A 23,525-nucleotide genomic window follows, 5' to 3' on the forward strand; every position below is an offset into this window, starting at 1 on the left:
AAGCTGTTAATATTTTCTGTTGAGAAAGTGTTACATTTAATTGCTGACTGTCATGGTGGTGTAACCAATGAACTAGAGTAGGGAAATACTGGAGGAAATGGAAACCTACTTAGAAAGTGTGGATGGCAGTCCAGGTGAGTGGCAGTGGCAATAGACGGTGTGGAAAAGTTTTGTAGTGATGGGACAGGATTTGGCAATTGATTGAACTCAGGGTAGAGGAAGTGCTAGGTTCTATACGAGTCATTCATTCCTGCCATTGGCCTGTTGAGAGCAAAGGAGGAGGTACGAGACCATTTTTCTGACAATACTTTGAGGTGTGTGCATTATGCCTAAAGAATATTGGCTGTGCAAAAATTGCTTCAAGTTGATATGTATATTTTTAATGTGACCTGTGAAAAATTATAATTTTGCTTCCTTTATAGATGTCTCTAAAAATATTCTTGAGTATATACCTGCATATGTTTAAGTGATATTCATGTTTTTTCAAATGCTTATTAAAGTGAAAATTTTTATTATGTGGATCTGAGGCTGTAAGGTTTAGTTTTTTGGTTTATTTGTGTTTTATCTATTTTTGTAGATTCCTTCGGATATTTTTTTAAATTTATTTTTTATTTTATATTGGAGTATAGTTGATTTAGAATATTGTGTTAGTTTCAGGTGTATATTTGTGTTTTACATGAGGTTCTTGTATTCATAGCAGAAGACTATAAATTGCATAATAAGAAACTGAATAATAACTATGGTTTGATTTAAAGTATTAATAAAATCTAAATTTGTACATTGTAGCTGTAGGGTTTCAAGATGTTAATTTAGTGAAATGCCTGAACAATTTCTTGTATTTAGTTTGATGAGTATTATGTGAGAAGCTCGTCTTCCCAAATTAGGACAGACATATATATTGTACCATTTACAATTACCATTTAATTTTTAAAACCTGTTAAATTTCATATTTAATATTTAGATATCTTTCTGCAAACGAGCTGCTTAGATTTTTCGTCATCATTGTTTGACTTGTATATTAAAGTCAGTTTAATTGCAAATGCTAGTCTGAGGAAGGATGGAAAGTTAGGATTTAGAAGTAGCCATGGTTTTTCAACAGCTTTAGTAAATAAAAAATGCTAAAAAGAAATAAATCTGCAATTCCATATGCATTATAGGCAATGTCAGATACCTTAATTGCAAACTAAAGCTGGAGTTTAATTCCCAGTGTGAAATTTACTGTTTTTTCATATAAAGGTGAGATATAAGCCCAAGATTGGCTTTGATTAAGAGTGCTAACGTCAGTCCCATAATATTGGAGGAGAAAAGACGTGTGGATTTTAATGTTTTCATTCTTTGTTCTGAATGGTGATAAAACTGTATTGTACTTTTATGCTGACCTTTATTTAAAGCTGTTGACTTTTGGGAGGAATTTCACTGTTGGAAACAGTGTGTTCTCAAATTCAAAATATTGCTGGGAGAATATGTAGATGTGGAAGCCTACTTTGTCAAAAATTTTTGCAAGAAGAAATTATCTTTCACTTTTAGTGTACTTTGAAAATAAATGTCAACTTTGTTTATTTACCCCATCCTGTTTTTATTTAAAAGCAAATTTCTCAGGTGTACTTAATATAGTTTTATGTAATTTCACATTCTCTAATACTTTAAAAGGTTTTAAGTTATTTTCAGTATTTCAGTTATTGAATTTTCAAATACAGATGGTCCTCGAATTACGGTGGTTTGAGGATTTTTTGACTTTACTGTGGTGCAAAAGCGATATGCATTCAGTAGAAACCGTACTTCAAATTCTAAATTTTTATTTTTTCCGGGCTAGCGATATGCAGTACAATACTGTCTTGATGCTGGGCAGCGGCAGTGAACCTCAGCTCCCAGCCACCATGACAAATATCTGTACCTATACAGTCATTCTGTTTTTCACTTTCAGTATAGTATTCAATAAGTTATATGAGATATTCAACACTTTATAATGAAATAGGCTTTGTGTTAGATGATTTTGCCCAACTGTGGGCTAATGTAAACGTTCTGAGCACATTTAAGGTAGGCTCGGCTAATATATGACGCTCGGTAGGTTAGGTGTATTAAATGTATTTTTGACTTAGATATTTTCAACTTTCATGGGTTTATAGGGATTTAATCCCATCGTAAGTTGAAGGAAATCTGTATTGTAAAGAAACACTTCATCAGGGGATTATTCTACTGGAGTTTGGCTTGACCTGAATTGCATGTTTAGTTTTCCCGCTCATTAATTGTGGACATTTTTGCTTCCTCACTGTTAGTGAGGAGGCCCAGTGGTTTTTAAAACTTCCTTGAGGGAGTTTATTTGACTTCTGTAAATGATAACAGAAAAGTATTTTATGCCAAACAATGATAAATTAAACTTGTGAAAAATTGCCATTTTTATTTTTTGTGTCGTAAATTGGCAATGCCTCAATATTTAATTAAACATTAAATATTTCCAAAAAATGCTTGAAAAATCCCTATTTTAGGAGGTCTCTACGTTTGTTTCCAGTTTTTAAAAAAAATTGTGTTTCAGTTTTGTACTTCAGTTTCTGAATTCATTCACTTTTCTTCATCTTTCCCTCGATTCATGGACATTACTTCCCATAGTTCAGTTTATTCGTTCACCCCTTCCTCCCTGTCTCCTTTCCATTTACCTAATTTCCTTCCTTCTTTTTTGTTGAAAACATTTATTATATGCTATTTGCCAGGCATTATGCAAGGGTACCCAGAACTGAGGTTATAGATGTGAAAGTCATGGGTCCTGTTTTCATTTAGCTCACAATAATTTTGAAAATGATACTTTTGTGATTTTGTACACAAATGACAGTGTTCCTCTGGTGTGTGCTGTGGAGGTTGAGGGAAGGAGGAGGGAGTTAGATTGTCAAGTGATCGGCCTCAACTGAGTCTTGGAAAAGGAATAGTGGTTGGCAGAGGGGATTTCAGGTAGAAGGAATAGCATAAATATGCCAGGAAAGGTGCAAGGTGAGGGTAAGCCTCCTAGGTCCAAAAATCGAATTAATTACCTTAATAGTTAAAGAGGAAGAACAGGAAATAAAAAAAGGATGTTCGTTCCCAAGTTTAGATGTTAGCCAAAAAAGAAATCCATTGAAAATTATAATAATTTTCCAGAAAACTGGTTAATTTATTGTATATTCACTCTATTAATCACCAGGATATTACACTACTTATCGGAATCGATTAAAGGGATGAGCAAAAGCTGTGGTCCATAAGGAGCACTTACTTTCTTAATTACATTTAAGTACTATGTAAAGTTATTTGTGCCCTTGTGTCATTTCCTTATCTTCCACATCATTGTATTTCTTGCAGTACCAGCCTCAATGCTTCGAACAGAGTATGTATCCTGGACATTTTTTCGGTTTGGTTTGAAGAGACTTACATTGAAGAAAGATAAATATTGAAAATTTTGACAAAAGAGGTTTTAATAATAGTTTAAAAGCTTAATTGAAGAAGAGTTATAAGACAACCCAATAATAACCATTATACAAATGGTACAGATAATGACTGTAGGAATTTTTGGAAAGAGGGGTGTTTTTCAGTTGGAGGTGATCCAGTTGGCTTTATGTCATAGGTGGCTTTTAAACCTGTTAAGTCTGTATGGAATTTTCTTAGGTGGAAGGAAAGGGAATGTTTTCTATATGGGTAAAAAAAATCTTGAATATAAGTCAATTTAAAGGGCATATTCATAATCACTGAGCAAATAAGTTTGACAGAAGTAGAGGGTATATATTTTTGAAGTTAGATCTGTTTGGGCTCTACTCTTGTTTTTTGCTTTTTGCCACTTTTTTTTTTTTAAACTTTTTCCTTTTACCACCGCCCCTCCAGTCCCTCTGTTGTTAAAATAGAGATACTAGGTTTGTTGTGATAACTAAACTACAGTGAGATAATAATATATGTACTTAAGAGAAAATTTGAAAATCAGCAGTTCTGAGGTCTGCCTTTGTTAAGTTACAAACCCAAGTGTTTTCTTTGTCTTATATATAAAGTGATTTCTAGAATTGGTTCCAGTTTTACACATTTTTATGGTTTAGAGTGAAATTAGGAAGAGCAGTCTAATGGAGGTTGGCAAGCTGGATGGAGGGCAAGAAATTAGCCGCGAGATTTTTACAGAAGTTGTGAGAGAGAGAGGTTAGGGCAGAAGGACTGAAAAGAATGAGAGGGGATTAAAACATTTCAGAAAAAGAATTGATAAAACTGTGAGTGAATGAGTACCACCTTAAAAGGAAGTACCTTTTATATTCACAGAACTGTATTTTATCCAAACTTAACATGAATAATGCTCCAGAGGATTTTTGGTTTTAAAAACTTAGAGACTGAGTTGATTTCATTTGTGTGTGTATGTATCTTTGCATGCACACTTAGCAAGCTTGGGTCAAAGGAAATCTGTTACTTCATAGTGGGTGTGATTTTTTTATTTTACCATGTCACACTAATGTATTTCTTTGTTACTGTAAAGCATAAATGTGTAATTCATGTTGAATCCGTATTTTGGCCTAGAAGGTTTTTTAGGAGACTAATAATGGTATAGAGGCTTCATTAATACATATGACTATATAAAACATTATTAATGTTAACAGATCTTGCACTTTAATCCCCTAGAATGATTGTTTGGTACCAGCAGGAAATTTATTAAGCCTGAATTGTGTGAAATTGTGTGCGCATAAGCTGCTACTTAGATTGTAAAAATGCTATTGAAAACAGTTAAAAAGTTTTAGTTGTAATTGGCAGAGAAGTATTAACTGTGCTCAAAGAAGTATGTGTGTATGGTTGGCCCATGCGCCTTAACCTTTTTATCATTTATCTTCTTGTATTAATGTCACTAAATTATTAATTCATGAGTCAGGGTGGGAAGTGTGAAGTCACCATTTAAATGTGTGACAAATCTATCCTTATCGCCGGAGACATGAAAAAAGTCATTTTGTGTTATCTGTAAAATGGAAAGGACATTTTAAAATTTCATTTACAGTAATCCACTTCACTTCCAGTAAAACACCTAGATTATTACTACCATAATATAATGCTCTTATTAAAAATTTGTAACCTCCACTCTTTTGTCTTATGTATATATATATATATAGATAGAAAAGTTTAGCCTTCATGTATTTTAAATGTGGTTACCTATTAATTGTAGCTTAGAAATATTATTCTTATGGCATGTTATAGTGTGAGTATTCAATTTTAGGAAACATTAGCTTGCAGAAAGTAAAAGTATTTATTATAATAGTAACAGTCAAATATTGATTGGGAAGAGCCTAGATATAAGGAATTGGAAAACTCTAAAAATTCTTTTGCTCTAACAGAAATGTATGCATTTATTGTGACTTCATAATTTTTTTGGAGTAAGATTGGTGATTCTGGCCTTGTAGAATTTTTAGCTTTATAGCAGAAATTCAACAAATTAGAATTTAGTAGTTTCCTTTTGAATACAATGTGGGACTGGGTTATATCCAGTATTTCATATGGGTGAGTAGCAGTGATGACAGAAGTTTCACAAGTTTGAAGCCACTTTTACCAATAGGTATTTGAAACCATCATACTAATGGTAGAATACCTCAGGGGTCTTGTCCAAACCTCATTGCTTTTCAGCCTCCCATTACTTACTGTTTTGTTTGGTTTTACATTCTCTCCTGCCAAAGTAGTAAGATAGGTTACTGTGGTAATGCCTTTTATTTTCTTTTCTGGAGTTTCTCCCCAAGCACTGTAAGCTGTACATATGGCTCTGTTATACACACACTGAAACACTAATTTGTTTTGGTCAGTATAATGCTGCTTTATTTTGTTTTTCTCATTCCAGCATAGTTAATTTACCTTTACCTTTACATTTAAATTAATTAAAATAACAGACTGAAGTTGGTTTGAATATTCTGGTAGATGTTGATAGTTATCGGTCAGTTCATTATTTGACTGAACTGCATTCAGTTATCTCCATCTTGTATTGGTTAATCCATAGCAGGAGTTAGTAAACTGGCTGACTGGCAATTTTTGCAGTAAAGTTTATTGACACACAGCCATGCTCATTCATTACACGTTGTCTATGGCGGGTTTCATGCTACAAAGGGAGAAGTGTATAGTTGTGACGGAGACTCTATGGTCCTTAAAGCCTAAAGTATTTATTTATCTGGTCCTCTACAGAAAAGTTTCCTGATCTCTGCTGTATAGTATCAGTCTACATAATTCCTTGCTTCTAATCTTTCTAAACATAATGGGATATTATTGATAGTTTTTAGCTTAAGAGATCTGAAGAATTACTCGTTGTTATCTTTGGAAGTTATTCTTATTAAGCTCAGTTTTTTGCTTTATATGTGGAGTGGCAATGAGGGATATATTTTCCTCAAATATCAGTTTTCTGATTTGGAAAACTTATAAAAAATTAATGAAATACTGCAAAAATAACATGTCTTTTACCAAGTAAGAGAGTCTTGGCAAGTAATTCAAGCTTCTAGTCAATTTTTCTCAGCTTTTTATAACCTATGTTTCTTTTTATTAAACATTGCTTTTTTTTTGGGTTTTTTTTGGCTGTGTTGGGTCTTCATTGCTGTGTGCGGGCTTTCTCTAGTTGTGGCGAGTAAGGGCTACTCTTCGTTGCGGTGCGTGGGCTTCTCCCTGAGGTAGCTTCTCTTGTTGCGGAGCATGGGCTCTAGGCACGCGGGCTTCAGTTGTTGTGGCACGTGGGCTTAGTAGTTGTGGTGCACAGGCTCAGTAGTTGTGGCTCATGGGCTCTAGAGCGCAGGCTCAGTAGTTGTGGCGCACGGGCTTTGTTGCTGTGTGGCATGTGGGATCTTCCCGGACCAGGGCTCGAACCCATGTGCCCTGCATTGGCAGGCAGATTCTTAACAACTGAGCCACCAGGGAAGTCCTTGAAATTTTAATAGAGGTTATAAAATTACATTCTAATGTTGAAAATCCCTTTTCTAAAAACCACATACCTCCCTCACTCCATGAGTCACTAGTTAAGAAGCACTAGACATAAAACATGTTATATTTTAAGTTTTTAATGAACTAAAGTTTTAAATTTTTTTAACATTTAACAATCATTAAAAATGACTCAGTCCATTATGTTTTTAAATATTATCTATAAATATTTTTCTTGCCTTCCCATATGTCTTCTAATGCTCTTTAGAGGAATCAGACATGCTGACCACATAGAATATCAGTCAAACACTGGAAGTAAGAGTCTGTTCTTGTTCATTCACTTAAACTGAAACTTTATTTCTAATGTTGTTCATTAAGTTAATTTTCAGAAATAATTGATATATACTTTTTCTTTACCACTCAATAAAATACTGTTATTTTGAGTTTTGCTTGTAGACACAGAGTGTATGGTATGGAATGTAGGGCTTAATGGAGACTAATGTGGGCTAAGGCACAGGAACTTGCTTTTTCTGGAAAAAGCATGTCGTCTTGTCGTTTGGTCATGTGCGTTTTCCCACAAAGGCGGGGTGTGAAATATGTTAGCTGAATGAGTCTCAGGTTATTGTATTATGGCTGCCAATGTAATAATCTGTAATGTAATCTGTAAGTAGAGTTCAAAAAATGTTTTTTGTAATAGCAACTCTTTTAGATGTAATTTAAAAACTCTGAATTATTAAAGTAATTGCTGAGAGATATTTTGATAAGAGACAAGCTTTTAGTGAAACGTATTGCCATAACCCTTAAAAATCTCCTTTAAGATTACTTAAGATGGAATCAGGACCATAAACATGTTTTTGGAATAACTGAGAAAATAATGGAGTAGTAAATATATTGTGTATTCCTATCCTTGTATATAGTTGCTGAACTTGAGGCTTAGATGATTGTGATTTGTCCCAGCGCTCATAGTGGTAGGTTAAACCAGGATTCTAGACTGTGTTCCTCATCTCAGTCTTGGGCTCTTGTCATTAAGATGATATTGGTTGACCTAAGTACACATCTCAAGGGAAACACAGGTCTATAAACTGCTTTTATTTCTCTTGTCTTTCATTATTTTGGTATAAAATATATTTATTATCACTAAGTTTTTGGGAGTTTAACAGTTATTAATTAATTCATATTTGGGGTTTTAATCATTTCCTTATGTATTTAATTCTCCTTAGAAGATTATTAACTTTTTGAAAGTGACAGTCATATCTTCATCTGTTTATAATCCCTTTAGAGCCTAACACAGGGCCAGTATATAAAGTAAATATAATGAATGAATAGGTAACACTCATTTCAGTACTCAATATCAAAAATATCTGGAATGTAATCACCAGATAGTCATTGATCTAAACTGACATACATGCAATTTTACTGTTAATATTATTTATTTTTAGAATTGCAAGTTGAGATGACACTATATATATTGACATAGCTTGCAACTGAGTTTTATCATTTATTGATTACAAAAGGCAATGTGCTGTATACTTCAGAAAATTTTTTTCAGCTTCTTACCATGTGTTCTTTGTAGTTAATTTTTCATTTTTAAGTTCATTTGACATATTTTACTCAGATTACCTCATTACCTTTAAGAAACTCCTGATGGTGATATTGATGATCTAATATACGACAGATCCTGGGTCATTATTATTTCATTTAGTGGTTGTACAGGTAGACCAAGAGGGAATCTGAATATTGATTCAAAGAATGGCTAGTAACAATGATTTATGAACAAAGGATCCAGTGTAGTGAGCCGAGGATAAGATTGCATCTCATGAGCAACATTGGATTTTTCCTTTTCTATTTGCCTGAACGGTGAAGAGACCATAATATCACAGAAGTTGACATTAAAATGTTCTTGCCATGACTATTAAGATTCATTGTTAATTATATTTGAGGAAATACTTAGGTTTATAATTTTGACTTGTAAGCAACTTCTCAGGTATTTTGGCTCATAAGATTCATCTAGAATAATTTGTTAGTTTATAACATATATCGTGAGCACTTTAAATAGCACTGTAAATGAATAAAATTAAGATAGCTTAACTGGAAATACTAAAAATTAAGTTAACGTTTAGCTATCATTACCTAAGGGATGTTAGTTTTACTCATGTAAACATTTTGAAAATCAACTCATTATTTTTTTGGTATTTCATCACTTTCATAATCCCAAAATGACTTTGTTCTATTTCTATTTTTTATTCCAAAGGGAAAGATAATAAAACACATAAAGTGAGTAGGCTTATCTGAACTACTTAATTCGTGGCAATAGTGGTTTTAGAACATGGTCTTATATCCCAGCCCTGCTATTGTTTACTGTCGTTGTACAGGTTAGGTATTCTCATTTTAAGGCAAATTGGGGATAATAATTTATATTTCGTCAGGTTGTTGTGAAGATTTCATGAACAATATAAGTAAGCTATTTAGTTTATCTGTGTAGTTTATCATTTTGGAGGAACCTAACTCTGTGCCAGGCAATTGTAGCTTTCTATTTAGAAAGGGTTATTTTTGAGCTAGAATGTAATCTCCCTGAGGGTTAGGAGTTTTGTCTCTTAGGTTCCTCAGTACACAGCATGTAATAGATCCTCAGTAAATGTTTGCTGAATGAATAACTTAGCAACTAAGAAAGAATGTCCTTGTAATTAGCCTTGATTGGAATTCAAGCTTTGCTACCTGCTAGCTGAGTAACTTCCAGTAAAGGAGTTAACTTTTCTTTTCTGAACCTCAGACTTTTGACGTTTATGATATTGACCTTTTAAGGATTAGTGATATGTGTCTGATACAGTCTTTCACGCGCAGTAGGCACTCAGGAAATATTTTTGGCCTTGGTACCCGTAATTTATATTCAGCTCAAAAATATTGCATGAGAATTCTAGACCATTAGAAAGTTAAGAAGAAATAAAAAGTTTTAACTTTGGAGAGGACTGCTATTTAAAAATAGCTTTCCCTTTCCCCCAAAAGGGGAAAAAACTAAATTCTACATCGTAAGTGTATTATAATTTAACAATAAATACAAAATATTTTAAACTAATGGATTTATGATTTTTTTGATATAAAAGTTGGGGACGCCATCAACTTTCATGTTATATAAGGTAATATTTTGAACTGGGCATGGAGCTTCATTTTTTTCCTTTTCTTTTGAAACTTCATTTGCAGCTTTATGTTCAGTCATAAAATGTCCCCTATGTTGGTTTGAAAATGACAGCCATTTGTTTTTATTATTTCAACTGGAAGCATTTTAATGAAGACAATGGCAGACTGCCCTGCATCGTGCCTCCAGAGTCCACAGCTACAGGCCTCTTTTGCATGCTCAGCATGACTCCTAGATATCATAGCAGATCGCAGATATAATTTACTGGGAGCATTCCTGAACTCTTCTCCTTCCTACTCCTCTAAGTCCTCTCACAGGAGGATTTATACCTTCACAATGAAGAAGTTTCAATAAAGGGTAAGATCAAAAATGAATGTTAAGGGGACTTCAGTATAAATGGTGTAATTAAAGTACTCTATATTTGATACCAATATCTGCAGAAATGAAACAGAGAAAGAGGGTGGCGACTAGTGGGTGGCCACGTGGTTTTAAAATCGCTATTAGCATTTCCAACCCCAGCCCTATCTTTGTGAAGGGAAAGAAAATAAACTCCAACGCAAAAAGAACGTCAAATGTCTGGAGCTAAAAAAGGCTTTCTGATTCGTGATAACAAGGGTTTACTTAGGCGACTTACTGAAAGAAAAATCCCAAGGGTGTTGATGTTTTCTCCTGTGTTAACAAGAAGGGGAAATTCTGCAATTTATTTTTTTATTTTCTAAACCTTTGCAGTGGCGGCAGAGTGGGGTTAGTATCATCCTGTTGCTGTTGTTATTGTTGTTTTGGTAAAACATAGAAAAGCAGCTTTCTTTCGTTAGTAAATTCTGTCCCATAGTGATTATAATTTTATAGCACAAATTAGACCAGAAAGACTGATTTTTTACAGCTGTCTTTAACTCTCATTTAAAATTGACATACACTTAGCGCATAGAATTTTAGGCTTACCCAAAGCGTGAATGTTTCATTTTACACAGCATTAGTGCATAATAACAAGGATGGGTAACTTTGGTAGGTTTCCTGCTTAAGATGGCTCTTTGCCTTTCCGGTTCTCATGCTTATGGTTGTTTGGGCGTAATATCCGGTGTTCACAGTAGTTCAGTGTCCATGAGTAGAAATCAAAGATAAAGCTTTAGATATGAATCTTTAGAGGCTTTGCACTTAATAGAATATCAACTCAGTTAACCATTTTTAGAAAAATTTAAATTATCTTTTTCTCTCATTAATTTGAAGCATGCTGTATCCTACTTATTGATGCTTTTCAACAAATGGGTTTTATTTTTTTTCTATGTTTGCTAGACAGATATCATCATATATAAGGTTAAATGTGATTTCTTAGTAATGTAACATAAATACACACATATTAAAACTGATTAGTAATGGTTTCTTAATTTTGCTGACAGTTTAAGGCATGGGATGTTTAATGCAGCTAATAAGTATAAGCAGGTTACTGTCTGAAAGGCTACAGCTAACTGTACATTGTAAGTAGTGTATAAAACATTGAGGACTGTTGGGATATAAACAATGCTGAGGCATGTTCCTGGAAGTCGTTGTTCAGCTTTGGAAAGTTTAGTAGTAATGATGCATTGACTTTTTACATGACAGAGTAATAGGATACTTACTCTAAAAAAAATCTTGACAGAGGTTTGGTAGACAATGGCAGGTGGTTATAGAAACAAGGTTAGGATGAAATAGTTTGAATATCCTTATTTGAAGGAGAAGAAAAGAAATAGTCATTTGTAGTTTGAGTAGAAATGTTCTGTTTCAGTTTTTATTAAGCAATGAACTGTTACTTAGCATTATGTGGGGTTTCATCTGTGCCTTTTCCCTCCCAATTTTTCCCTGAAGTTCTTGGGAAGAGTTTTTCTAAAAATCTAAGGACAAACTGGTTTTTAATACGGGGAATCACTTAATCATTTCTGTTTGTTGAAAGAAAGTTTAATATCCCTTTTCTGGTTTTGTTCCTTGTTTTTGTTCTTGTTTTGCATTGTGAGACACTTTTACTGAGCTTCATTTTGCAGGTAGTTATATAGAGTCTGTTGGCGACATCTCTGCCAGTGAGTGTCTTGTGGCTCCAGTTTGATTTAGGAGCAATGTTTTCTTGGGATTAGTTTCACCATGTTTGATTATTTATTCATTCTATCCTTAGCTGATTATGGTCTGCTAAGTATTTCAGTTTTCATTAAATTTTTTAATGGAAGGTTGTTTTTAATTTGGATCACAGCAGTAAAATCTTCTGTTTTCAAAATTGCATTTAAAGCTTGAACTTTAGAAAATAATTTTATTTGATGTGAAAGTGATTGGATGTAGATAGTAGAATGAGAAAAATAAATTTGATATTCTTTTACTCATTGCACAGACAGATGGATGGACTTAAGCTTTATTTGGGCGAAAGAAGCCATGATTTTATTACATTCCAGAATCTCTTTCTGTTTGTTAGAAACAATCATTTATACTAAGTCTCATAGTTGACTAGAGCGTATAGTTAAAATCAGTTCATAAAATATTCTATCCTGGCCAGAGACCACAAAAGAGGTCTGGGTTGTGTGGTTTCCTCCTCCTTTTCCCTTCACTAACAGAGGTTTTCCTATCTTGGCAGCTGTTTCTTACAAGGCAGTCGTCAGTCCCTGATGTCTTCCTTCTCTTTCTTCCCACAAACAAGGACTCTTTCAAATAGCGGATGACCGAAGACAGACCGATCTTGGATCGCTTTAAGAAAGTGGAAATGTGTTCAAGGGCTGTGCATGTGGGCACGCAGCCTGTATGCATTAGTTCATTGAAATGAAAATACCCATTACAACCAAAACCTGGGTAGTCAGGATTCTTCGCTTAAATCGGGAGCATTCCAAAGGCTACTACAAGTAAAATTAATGCACCTCTTCCACACATTAAAATTATTCTCATTGCTTGAGCCAATCATTGACCAGTCGGTGGGATGTAAGAAATTGTTCACTGATTAGCCTTTTTGATATGACAGGCCATGAAATTATCTGACTTCTCTCTGTGCTTTATATAAAATAGCTTGCAGTTTTAAGGCAGGTACTTTGCACAGCAGTTGTAAATGGAAGGTTTACTTTTGGTTTTGTCTTTTGAATAGTCTTTGGGAGCTCAGAGTGAAAAATGAATAGAGAGCCAGCCAGTTTTTCAGGGTTGTGTGCCATGTGTCTCCTCCATCAGATTAATTTTTTTTTTAAGGGAACTGCTTTTTTTTTTTTCTTTAAATTTTATTTATTTAGTTATTTATGGCTGTGTTGGGTCTTCGTTTCTGTGCGAGGGCTTTCTCCAGTTGCGGCAAGCGGGGGCCACTCTTCATTGCGGTGCGCGGGCCTCTCGCTATCGCGGCCTCTCTTGTTGCGGAGCACAGGCTCCAGAAGCGCAGGCTCAGTCGTTGTGGCTCACGGGCCCAGTTGCTGCGCGGCATGTGGGATCTTCCCAGACCAGGGCTCGAACCCGTGTCCCCTGCATTGGCAGGCAGACTCTCAACCACTGCGCCACCAGAGAAGCCCCATCAGATTAATTTTTGATGTATTATTCTTCTTTTTATATTTATGGCATGCAGAGGAGGAAGCTTGCTTTTCCCTTTGTTTTTGTTTTATTTCTAAGAACATCTGAGGTGTTCTTAGAACTTGGTGATGCCAATTCTGATTCCCTCATTATGATACCTAATTGTCTTCACAGGTTTCAGAGAGAGCTAAAAAAACTGGGCTGATTATGGATCATGGAGGTGTATATGGAAGCAGTTTTATCTCAGAAACTATAGGCGTGATAAAATAAACTTCTTATGACAAAAGTATCTTGCTAGTTCCTTTTGTGGTTTTATGGGTCTTCATATTTAAACACTAGATAATGACTTCAGATTAATTTTTTACCTTCTTTCTGTGTGTTTGTTGGTGAAGCAAGATAGTGACTTTATAGCATAAGTGTTCCAAGCCATTTAGCATCTGACCCCTTTTCCATTGAAGTTACATTGTAGGGAAGTGATAGCAGAATATAGTGACCGGCTAATAGAATCACATATGATGCATTAAGAATGTAGCAAATGCAGAGTAGCTCAGATAATGTGAAATAGAGAACTCAAAGTTATCTAGGGAAATTTGGTTTTCTAAATTTTCTTTATGCTTTAGTGATAGCATCTAAATTATGTAAGAGTTCATTTGATTTGAGTTATAGACACAACCTCATGTAACTTTCAGTACTCCACTTTAAAAAAACTCTTTATTTGCACCAGGTTAAGGATAACATGGGAAAACTTTAAAGGAAGAATTTGTAATTTCTTTACCCTCAGAAGCTAGATCAGGAGGCTGTATATATTTTGGAACTGCCTTCATAGTATGTGTATTGTAAAGCTGGTATTTACTCTTTGATTCCTCATGCTACCCTAGAAAGCAGTAAAACACTTCAGTAGAACCCAGCAAATAACCTGGTTTCACGTGATCCTGGGAACTTAGAAATGCTGATTAAATCACTTCTGGAGTTTTTGTATCCTCTGCAGTTGAAGAACTGTGTCCTTAAGGGCTAGTTAGAATTAAACTTGGCTCTTGGTTTTTATATTCTTTGCCACCCCTCCCTTGGTTTTTTAAAAATAGTGATGCAACCCTGGAGATATAATCATCATGGTCTGCGGTTTTATTTGGGTCCAGTGGATGGACTAAACTGCTCAAGGATATGGGTTTGATCTTACTAAGTTTTGCTGTAAGAAAAACTGATATATGAAAATCTAAAAGTTTAAAATGAAATAGTTAAGAGCAATCATTTTATTAAACTGCTCCCTTTATGAATAACTAGTAGTCAGATAAATAACAGTTTGCTATGTGGTGTTTGGAATGCCATTATGATATAAAGTACAACCATATATTAAAAATTGTACACCCTTGAATAGAAAAATAAACTGTTTCATTATATCTGTTATGTACTTTGCAAGGTAACAGGATAAAAGAGTAGATAATACTGCTGTTACCATCACTAGAAACAAAGAAAGTGTATGTATTTATGAAATTTTGTTGGAGGTATTGTGTACCAAAGCTAGTACTTTGATAAAATGACTAATACGTGGCATTGAAAGGCAGATATATTATTCTAGAATAACTTTTTAATCTTTTCAAAGAAAAATTTATCTTTGGGAATTATATAACTATTATGTGAGTTCATATGTTCTGATTACCTTTAATTTTGGGGGGTTTTGATTGTTTCCAGAATGCAAAGCTCAGATATCCAGTGTATAGGAGCAACTTCCTGCTGCATATAGAATCAAAATATATGCCATTTTTTTTTTATACTTAGGAGAAAGAGGGAAGAAAGGAGGGAAAGAGAGGAGTTATTATTATTTTTTCATCTTTTGTGACATTGCAGGACCATAGAGTAAATGATGGATTTGTTTGTTTTTCAGATATGAGGATCAATGATGCAGACTGCTGGGTTCGATGAAGCTGGACATTTATAACTAGATTCATTAAGGAATACAAAGAAATATTTAAAGGGATCAATAATGGTGTCTTCTGGTTGCAGAATGCGAAGCCTGTGGTTTATCATTATAATCAGCTTCTTACCGAATACAGAAGGTAAGGTAACAGTTTAAATTTTATTTTTTAAGTTCAGGAGAACTTAAACTATGCAATCTTCTTTTTATGTAGAAGTGGCTCGAATGAGTATTTTTTTATTATTTTAGAATTAAGTGTTAAAAAGATTTCCTGAATATCATATTCTTTTTGTTGTTGAATTATTTTCATTACACAGCTATATATTATAGAAAGTGATAGAAATCTGAATTTATATTTTACATACATTTGTAAATATAATCATTGTAAATAATCCTGAGAGAACTAAATGAAAGCTTTGCTTTGGTATATATGTTACATTTATTGACTGAATTTATGCCAGTAAAACTGAAAATATTTTGTGGCAACTCTTTCATTTCATCTTTAGTTTTGTGTGCTTCTTAAGTGTGGTCATTGTTCTAAAACTTCTAAGTAAAACTTTTTTATATTTTCTGGAAAAAGTTATTTTTTGTAGTGCTTCCTTTCTAATGTTATCTTTTTTGAAGACAGACCTGATTTTTAAAGAAGTAAAGACACTTTAGAGGGTTAATGAAATAATTGAAACCATAATTACTATATGGATTTTCTGGTATCTGTTATTTCTTTAGTCTTACATGTTATTTCCATGTGAAAATAACACCCTTCCAGGTGCTTTTTACAGAGCAGGTCAGAAGTTAATGTGGGGCTAAGATGTGTTAATTTTATAGCTAGTTGATAGTGGCAGTCATTGTATTCAGCATGAAATTATATTAACCTTGTAAAATCTGTGAAAGAATGCAAAATCTCGGAGAAATGCATGTAAAATATAATGGATTTTTTGGTCACAATTAAATATTCTTGAAGAAAATGTCTTAGAATTTTTAAATTGGCTTTATATGTACTTTTAAATGATCCCATTTATACCTATTAATAAAATCGGAGATGGAAAAAAAAGGCATACTGTCAACTAATAGATAGAAGCTTATTATTCTGATGTCTTTGTAATAAGCTTCAAAATGTTAACATTTTTCGGAAAGAATTCTATTTGAATTGCTTGTTCCAAAATTATGTTTCATTACTTCTCCTTGCTGTCCCAGTCCCCTACTTTCAACATATTGACATAACTTAATAATATAATTCAGATAAATAACAAGTTGAGAAAAATTTTAACATAAGAACTTCTGTATTCAGAAAGTAAATAATGCTCACTTGGATTTGTCACACATGAAAGTTACAAATGGGTTAATATTTTATTTTCAGAAGATATTGCTGTTTGCATCAGAATTGAAAGATACATCAAATCTGACATTAAAATGTAATGTCTGAGTGAATAGTACTGTAATGATAAACAACGAGCAGAAACTGAGTTAATAATATGAATCTCTGGCTTGGGTTGTTATGAAAATCTTGTGTATAGTCTATAATTTTGCATCTGTTTTTTTGGAGGGAAAAACTAACTGAATTCCTGCTGTCATGTTTGAATGTTTTTATACATTTAAAAAGATTCCAGGTGTAGATCAATGGCTCATTAGTCCACATAATAAAAAATTTTCCAATCAAGATAGAGACCACTTTGCTGGCACAGTAGCTTAACTCAGCAGGGGGCTAGCAAACCAGAGACTTTTTCATGAGATACTGCAGTTTTATTTCTAGTGTCACCTATCAGGTCAGGATGCATATCTGCTGTTAAGAGAAATTTCATTTTTGGCGCTTCAGGCCAGGGGTTGTTGCTTTTGAAGCAGTTCCCTCCTACAGGTAAAAAGAACCTGGGACGAACCCACACTACTAACTGTGAGGGTACAGAGTTACTGTGCACTTCACTGTTAGAACATTGATCCAGCGTCACGTGGTTTTGTCTTAGAAAAGTTTTACGTGACATGGTAGTCCTTTATTGCCAGCAAGCAGATAATGCTTTGTGAACACCTATAGAGAAAACCAATCAAAGTTGGGTATGAGGGCACAGGAAAGAAGATATAAATTTAATTATTCAGCCATTAAGTTTCTTCGGGGCCCTTACGTGATTGTTACCTTTTCAAATCTTATAGCTATTTAGAGCACTTTTCAAATCTTACAGCTATTTAGAGCACTTTTCAAATCTTATAGCTATTTAGAGCACTATATATAGAGCACTTTTTTTATCAGCTCCTGGATCTTTGCCGATAAGCTCAGATAAGGTTTTCTAGATGGTTTCCTCCCTCCTTCCTCATTTATTGAGTGACTAAATTGAGCCAGGTGCTTGGGGTTCAAAAATGCACAAGGCACAGGTCCTGCTCTTCAGGAGCTTGTGGTCTTGTGCAGGGGTCAAAACCTCAAATACTTACCTATTTGGCCAAGCAGACGAAGTAACTTGAGTGCAGCAGGCCAGTGGAGGTCTGCAGCAAGCAGGAAAGTGCTTGCTGGAGGAACCATGGTTGCCTTTCCAGTGTTTAGCCTGGTTTTGCCGGTCTTCTGACTTTTCAGTGGAAACCAGTCGTTAGATTTTTAAGTAGTAGCAACTAATTAAGATTTTGTTTTTAAACAAAACAAGCCTGTGTATTGTATTCAGCCATGGACCGTGCCTTCCTTTTCAGAGCTTTCTTTTCCCCTGTTCACAGTAGTGTTTTACCTTAGTGTATAATTTTAAAGGCTTAACATAATTTTGGATTTGTTTTACATCTGTATATATGAGAGGTAAATTTCCATATATGCAAGGAGGAATTATGTATTTGTTCTAAGTCCAGGCAAACATTATAAATATGTCATGTTTTGTGTGCATGTTAAAGAGCAAATCACTAAGCATTTTTTTTTTAAGTTTTACCATGGTAAAAGCTAATTATATAAAGTTTTTATTTTAAATTTTATTTTATTTATTTATCTGTTCATGGCTGTGTTGGGTCTTCGTTTCTGTGCGAGGGCTTTCTCTAGTTGCGGCGAGCGGGGGCCACTCTTCATCGCAGTGCGCGGGCCTCTCTTGTTGCAGAGCACAAGCTCCAGACGCACAGGCTCAGCAGTTGTGGCTCACGGGTCCAGCCGCTCCGCGGCATGTGGGATCATCCCAGACCAGGGCTCGAACCCGCGTCCCCTGCATTGGCAGGCAGATTCTCAACCACTGCGCCACCAGGGAAGCCCTATATAAAGGTTTAATTGTTAGAATTAGCTTATCTTCTCCATTTCTATCAATTATTGTTTAAGAATAAAGTCTTACCTGTTAAAATTTACTGGTTTTTGCAAAGTGGGAACAATGTTTTATTTATTCTTAAAGTCTCTCCTGTGTTTTTTTGGAAATTATGTTTAGAATTTTCAAGTAAAAAATGATTATAAAAGACCAAACTTTCACAATATTTTGTGTTTTTAGAATTTATTTTACTCTTAGAGGACTAACATCAAGCCCTTTAAAAATCAGTTTTGTTGAGAAACTGGGGTGCTTTGATTCTTTTGGCCAATTTTTACAAGCCAAGTAACCCACTGTGGAAACATGTATCAGTAAGTAGGAAAGTAAACTGAATTTTTATGTCCTAGAGAATTAAATTATGCTATATAATGGAGCCCTGGCCAGCATAAGTCAGATATATGAAGGCTTGCTCAAGTGACAAGTTACAAATAATAGCAGTTCTTCAGTGAAGTAGGTAATATGGATTTCAGGTTGAATTCTTTATGCAGTGAGTATGTAATTAGATTTCGTTAGTCGAAATTTTAGTTAATTAACTCGAATTACATTGTTGCTTATCCTTATTTCAAAGAAAATATGCCAGGTGAAAATGCCACATATGCCAGATACAGCTTTACATATTTATTTATATACATCAAGAACATTTAAGAACATAGCTGTAGAAATAGTATCTTAGCAGTTTTTACTGTACTTTTAAATTCTCTAAGCACATTTTACAATGATTTTTGTGTTAATTATGTCTTAGTAAAAAATGATGTTTGGCTGTAGGGTCTTTTTGCTAGTTGAGTGGCAGGAAAATAGTAGATCTAGGGGTCACTTATGAATTTAAAAAACCTGTTTTGGCCTATAAATATTTTTTTCAGAATGGTCTATAATTTAGTGGAAGGAATAGTAACTTCGTTCTCCAAGGTTAAACTTAAGAAAGATTAGAATAATTCAGACCTATATTTATTTATTCTTTTTATCTTTCATTCTTTTATTGATGCATATATGTAATAAAATGTACAGAATTTATATTTACACACACACACACACATACACACACACACACACACACACACACATACACAGAATGTCACCTTCACAAGGGCAGGGATCTTTTTTGTTGTTCATCAACATGCAAATGCCTAGAACAATGCCTGGCTTATGGTAACCACTTATTCTATATCCATCACTGAATAGCATAAATCTTTGAAGAGGGTCGTGGTCTTAATAGTTGGAAGAGGGGACAATAAACAGTTGTAATAACAGGGTGATAAGTGCCATGATGGTGATATTCCAGAAGCATTGGGTGTGTGTCAAGAAATGCTTCCAGCCTGAAGTGATGGTGATTCTTGAGCTGAATCTCAGTATGAGCTGCACAAGCTAGGTAAAGGCAGTGGTGAGCATGGTGGTGGAGAAAAAACCAGCGGAGAGAGAACAGCATGGATGTGAAATAAAGTATTGCAGTAGTTCTCAAACTTGAGCAGAAGAATAACCTGGAAGGTCTGGGGTGGGGCCCAAGCATTTGCATTTCTGAAAAATTTCTGGCATGAGGCTGACGTTGCTCCGCATCACACTTAAGAACCGCTGTAATATGGTGTGTGGGTAGTTGAGGTGAGGTATATGGTTGCATGGCTGTGGCTATAAAGTAACTTTTGAAAAGTTTTTCCAGAAAAAATTATGATTTAATTCACTGTGATTCAGAAGTTGTAACCAGTTATCTATACCTTTTCATATGGTTCTTTATCCGTCTGATCAGCCTCCTTGGGCATAATTTTAGGCTTCAAAAAGGGATTTTCTTTTTTTTACTCTTTTTAGACATTGTACTAAGAAAGAAAAAAGTTGGAAAATTGACTCCACATTGGAAAAAACACAACGTATTTTCTGTGAAGGGTAAATGTTGTTTTCAGCGCTCCTAAACCACCCTTGCTTCAGTTTGTCTCTTCTCACTGTTATAGCCTTGTTCTTTTTCTTGTTGGGATTAACTACGTGGCCATTGCCATCATAATGCTGAATTGACTTTACTGTAGGGACTTTACATTTCCCAGTCTAGCAAAATTGACTACTTTTGTTCATTTCAGATTATTTGATTAGTTGAAAGCTAGGAGGTAAATTTTCAGCAAGGTACATGGGGATTTGGCCGTATGACTCCTGTTAAACTTAATGGGGGTCACAACTCCCATTAAATTAATAGGAATTGTACGGCATATCTGTGTTTGCTGCAGGCAAATGTAACCTTATTTTTTAAATTCGCAAATTATGTAAATTAACATTGATTTAAAACAAAGCATTTTTTAAAATGATTTTATTTATATTTTTAGTGCAGATTAATGCAATATTATTCCTTAAGAAAGTACCTAACTATATTGCTCTTAGGACACTAAATATTCTTTATTGTGTTATATGAGTGCAATGTAGTTTGACTGCAGCAGCGTTCTTCTGCATAGGTACTGATGTAATTCATTTTCAAAAATATAAATATTAATGCCACTTACATATTATATGACGTTGCTTCTGATCTTGTAAAAATGAAATGCCTTATAGTACTCCTACCAGGATTTAAGAGCAAGGTATATTAGTTCTGATTATGACTCAAAATTGAAAAAAAATAAGATTAAACTTATTGGATACCCTGGCATCTTTAAAAAAGTTAATTTGGAGTATACTTTTGTCATTTTAAATACCAATATTCAGTGTTAAATTATGCCATATTTAGTATATATGGAGATTAAGTTCTAGTGCTTGCTTGTTGATTTTTTTTCTTCTCCCCACTTTTCCTCCCCACTTCCCACCCTATTTCATCCTCTTTTGCTTCTTTTTCCAGTGTTTAGAAAGGTTGACTTATCCATAATCTCTGTTGATTCACTAATAGGTCTATTGCTGGTAGAAAAGTGTTATAAATCAGTGTGTTAAACACAGACCTCAATAACACTGTATTGCTTGGCTGTTTAATTTTTGCAAACCTCCATATTCTGACAGAAAAGACTGCATCAAATATTTATTTAATAAATCTGTTATGAAGTAATTTGCTAAAAGTAAAGAGGTCATAAACTTGTCCATACAAAAGTAAATTTTTGAAATACTGATTTTACATTCATATTAGACATTTATCACCGTTACGGTTATATTTTGAAATAATCAATAGTGTATTAAAGGTGGCTTAATTAAAAGCACAGGAGACATGTAAAGCACCTTAATTTTTCTGAACGGTAATTGTGTTCAAGGAGTAATCCTTACTAAGTAATTTCAGTCGTGATGAATCTCTTGCCTCATTTTTTGAACTAATGTACCTTTTCACTTTTTTATATACTAGGCCGTGGTATTAGAGAATAAGATAATACAAATGATTGAGCACATCTGAGTATTAATGTAGAACTAGTAGTTCTCAAAGAACTATCTATCTGCCACATTACTAAGGGAGTGTCTTACTGAAACGTATGCTTGGTACCCTATGGTAGTCTTTATTTTCTTTTCACCTCCTGCAAGACAGAGAACGACATATGACAGCCGTGCAGTCTACGTGTATTAGACATCAATGTGGATTAGTGAATATCTCATGACATCTTTCAACCCTATTCTTTTACTCCTTTTGTCAACTTGACAGAAGTGATTCCAGGAGAATATCTAGCCTCGGCCCTGGGATCTTTTGGCTAAAATGTAAGGCTGAGAAGGGAATTTCATATAATAGCTTCTGGAAGCAAAAACAACATTTATAATCCCTCCATATCAGCATGGGACTCTCCTGAATTTGACTTTTATGTTTGCTATTATTCTTGCTTTGAGGGTTTATTTTTCCTAAAAGTTTTCCCCTCCTCCTGATTTTGAATGTAATACGTTCTTATGAGAAAAGATAAAAAATAAGAAAATTAAGATAAGCATTTAAAATTTTTCATAATTGTAGACCTTGATATAACCACCATACATTTCCTTCTTTTTCCCCAACACACATGATAAAAACAAAATTACAATGTATAAAACAAAATTAGGTTCTTCATTTCCATATACTTTTATATTCTGATTTTTTCCACTTTATTATCATAACTTGTATTACCCTGTCATTATATATTTAGATAATAGATTTTAACAACTGCATTGTAATTTATCATGTATATGTCAAAACTGATTTAATCCTCCCTCTCTACCTGTTGGCCATTTGAACCTAATTTCTTTCAAGTATAAGTAAAATAAATATCTATATAAATCTTTTTCATCATATTTGGTTGTTTCCTGGGACTGGAATTCTAGAACTCTGATTATTATATCAGGCATGTATACATCTTCCAAAACTGGCTTTTTGGAAGGGTTATACCAATGTTCTCTTTGACTACTGCGTGAAAGTATCAATCTATATGCTTTACCAGCACTGATTTTAAATTTTTAAAAGAATTGACACTTAGATATGTGAAAAAAGATATCTGATTATAAATTAAATTTGTAATTTGGGGGATAATTGTGAGGACAAAAACATTTTGTATGGATTTACTTATTGGCCATTTGTAATTTTGATGTGAATTTTTTTGTTCACTACCTTTGCCAGTTTTTCTGTTTATGTTGTTACAGCTTTTCTTATTTTTTAAACCCTTTCATGATATCCTTTTGTGATTTTTATTATGAAAATGTATTTGTTTGCCTTTTAATTCATACTGATTTTTTAATGAAAATTTCAAACAGAAGAATTTTATAAAATAATACTAGTCACAGATTTAACAATTATCAATATTTTACTTGATTTGCTTTATTTACCCCCTTTTCCTCTTTCCTTACTTTTTGATGTTTAGCTCTTTTCTTTTGTGAGATCTTCCATTATTTTTATCCTTAAAAATCTTGAGATTAGTTAAATATTTATTCACTTGCATTTCCCTGTAGTTCTTATGTGTTTTCATTT

At 33.9% G+C, this 23,525-nt stretch overlaps 1 protein-coding gene across 11 annotated transcripts in view; it reads left to right on the forward strand.

Annotated features, from left to right (window-relative positions):
* ADGRL2 (adhesion G protein-coupled receptor L2) overlaps positions 1–23,525 on the forward strand; it is a 180,344-nt gene that overhangs the window by 18,245 nt on the left and 138,574 nt on the right. For all 11 annotated transcript variants that reach the window (XM_057545761.1, XM_007174697.3, XM_057545793.1 and 8 more), the window contains exon 2: positions 15,384–15,555. In XM_057545761.1, the coding sequence (XP_057401744.1) occupies positions 15,483–15,555 (73 nt within the window). In that variant the 5' untranslated portion in view covers positions 15,384–15,482. The remainder of the gene's footprint in view (positions 1–15,383; positions 15,556–23,525) is intronic.

Source organism: Balaenoptera acutorostrata, chromosome 1 (assembly GCF_949987535.1).
Source record: "Balaenoptera acutorostrata chromosome 1, mBalAcu1.1, whole genome shotgun sequence".
NCBI classification, from domain to species: domain Eukaryota; kingdom Metazoa; phylum Chordata; class Mammalia; order Artiodactyla; family Balaenopteridae; genus Balaenoptera; species Balaenoptera acutorostrata.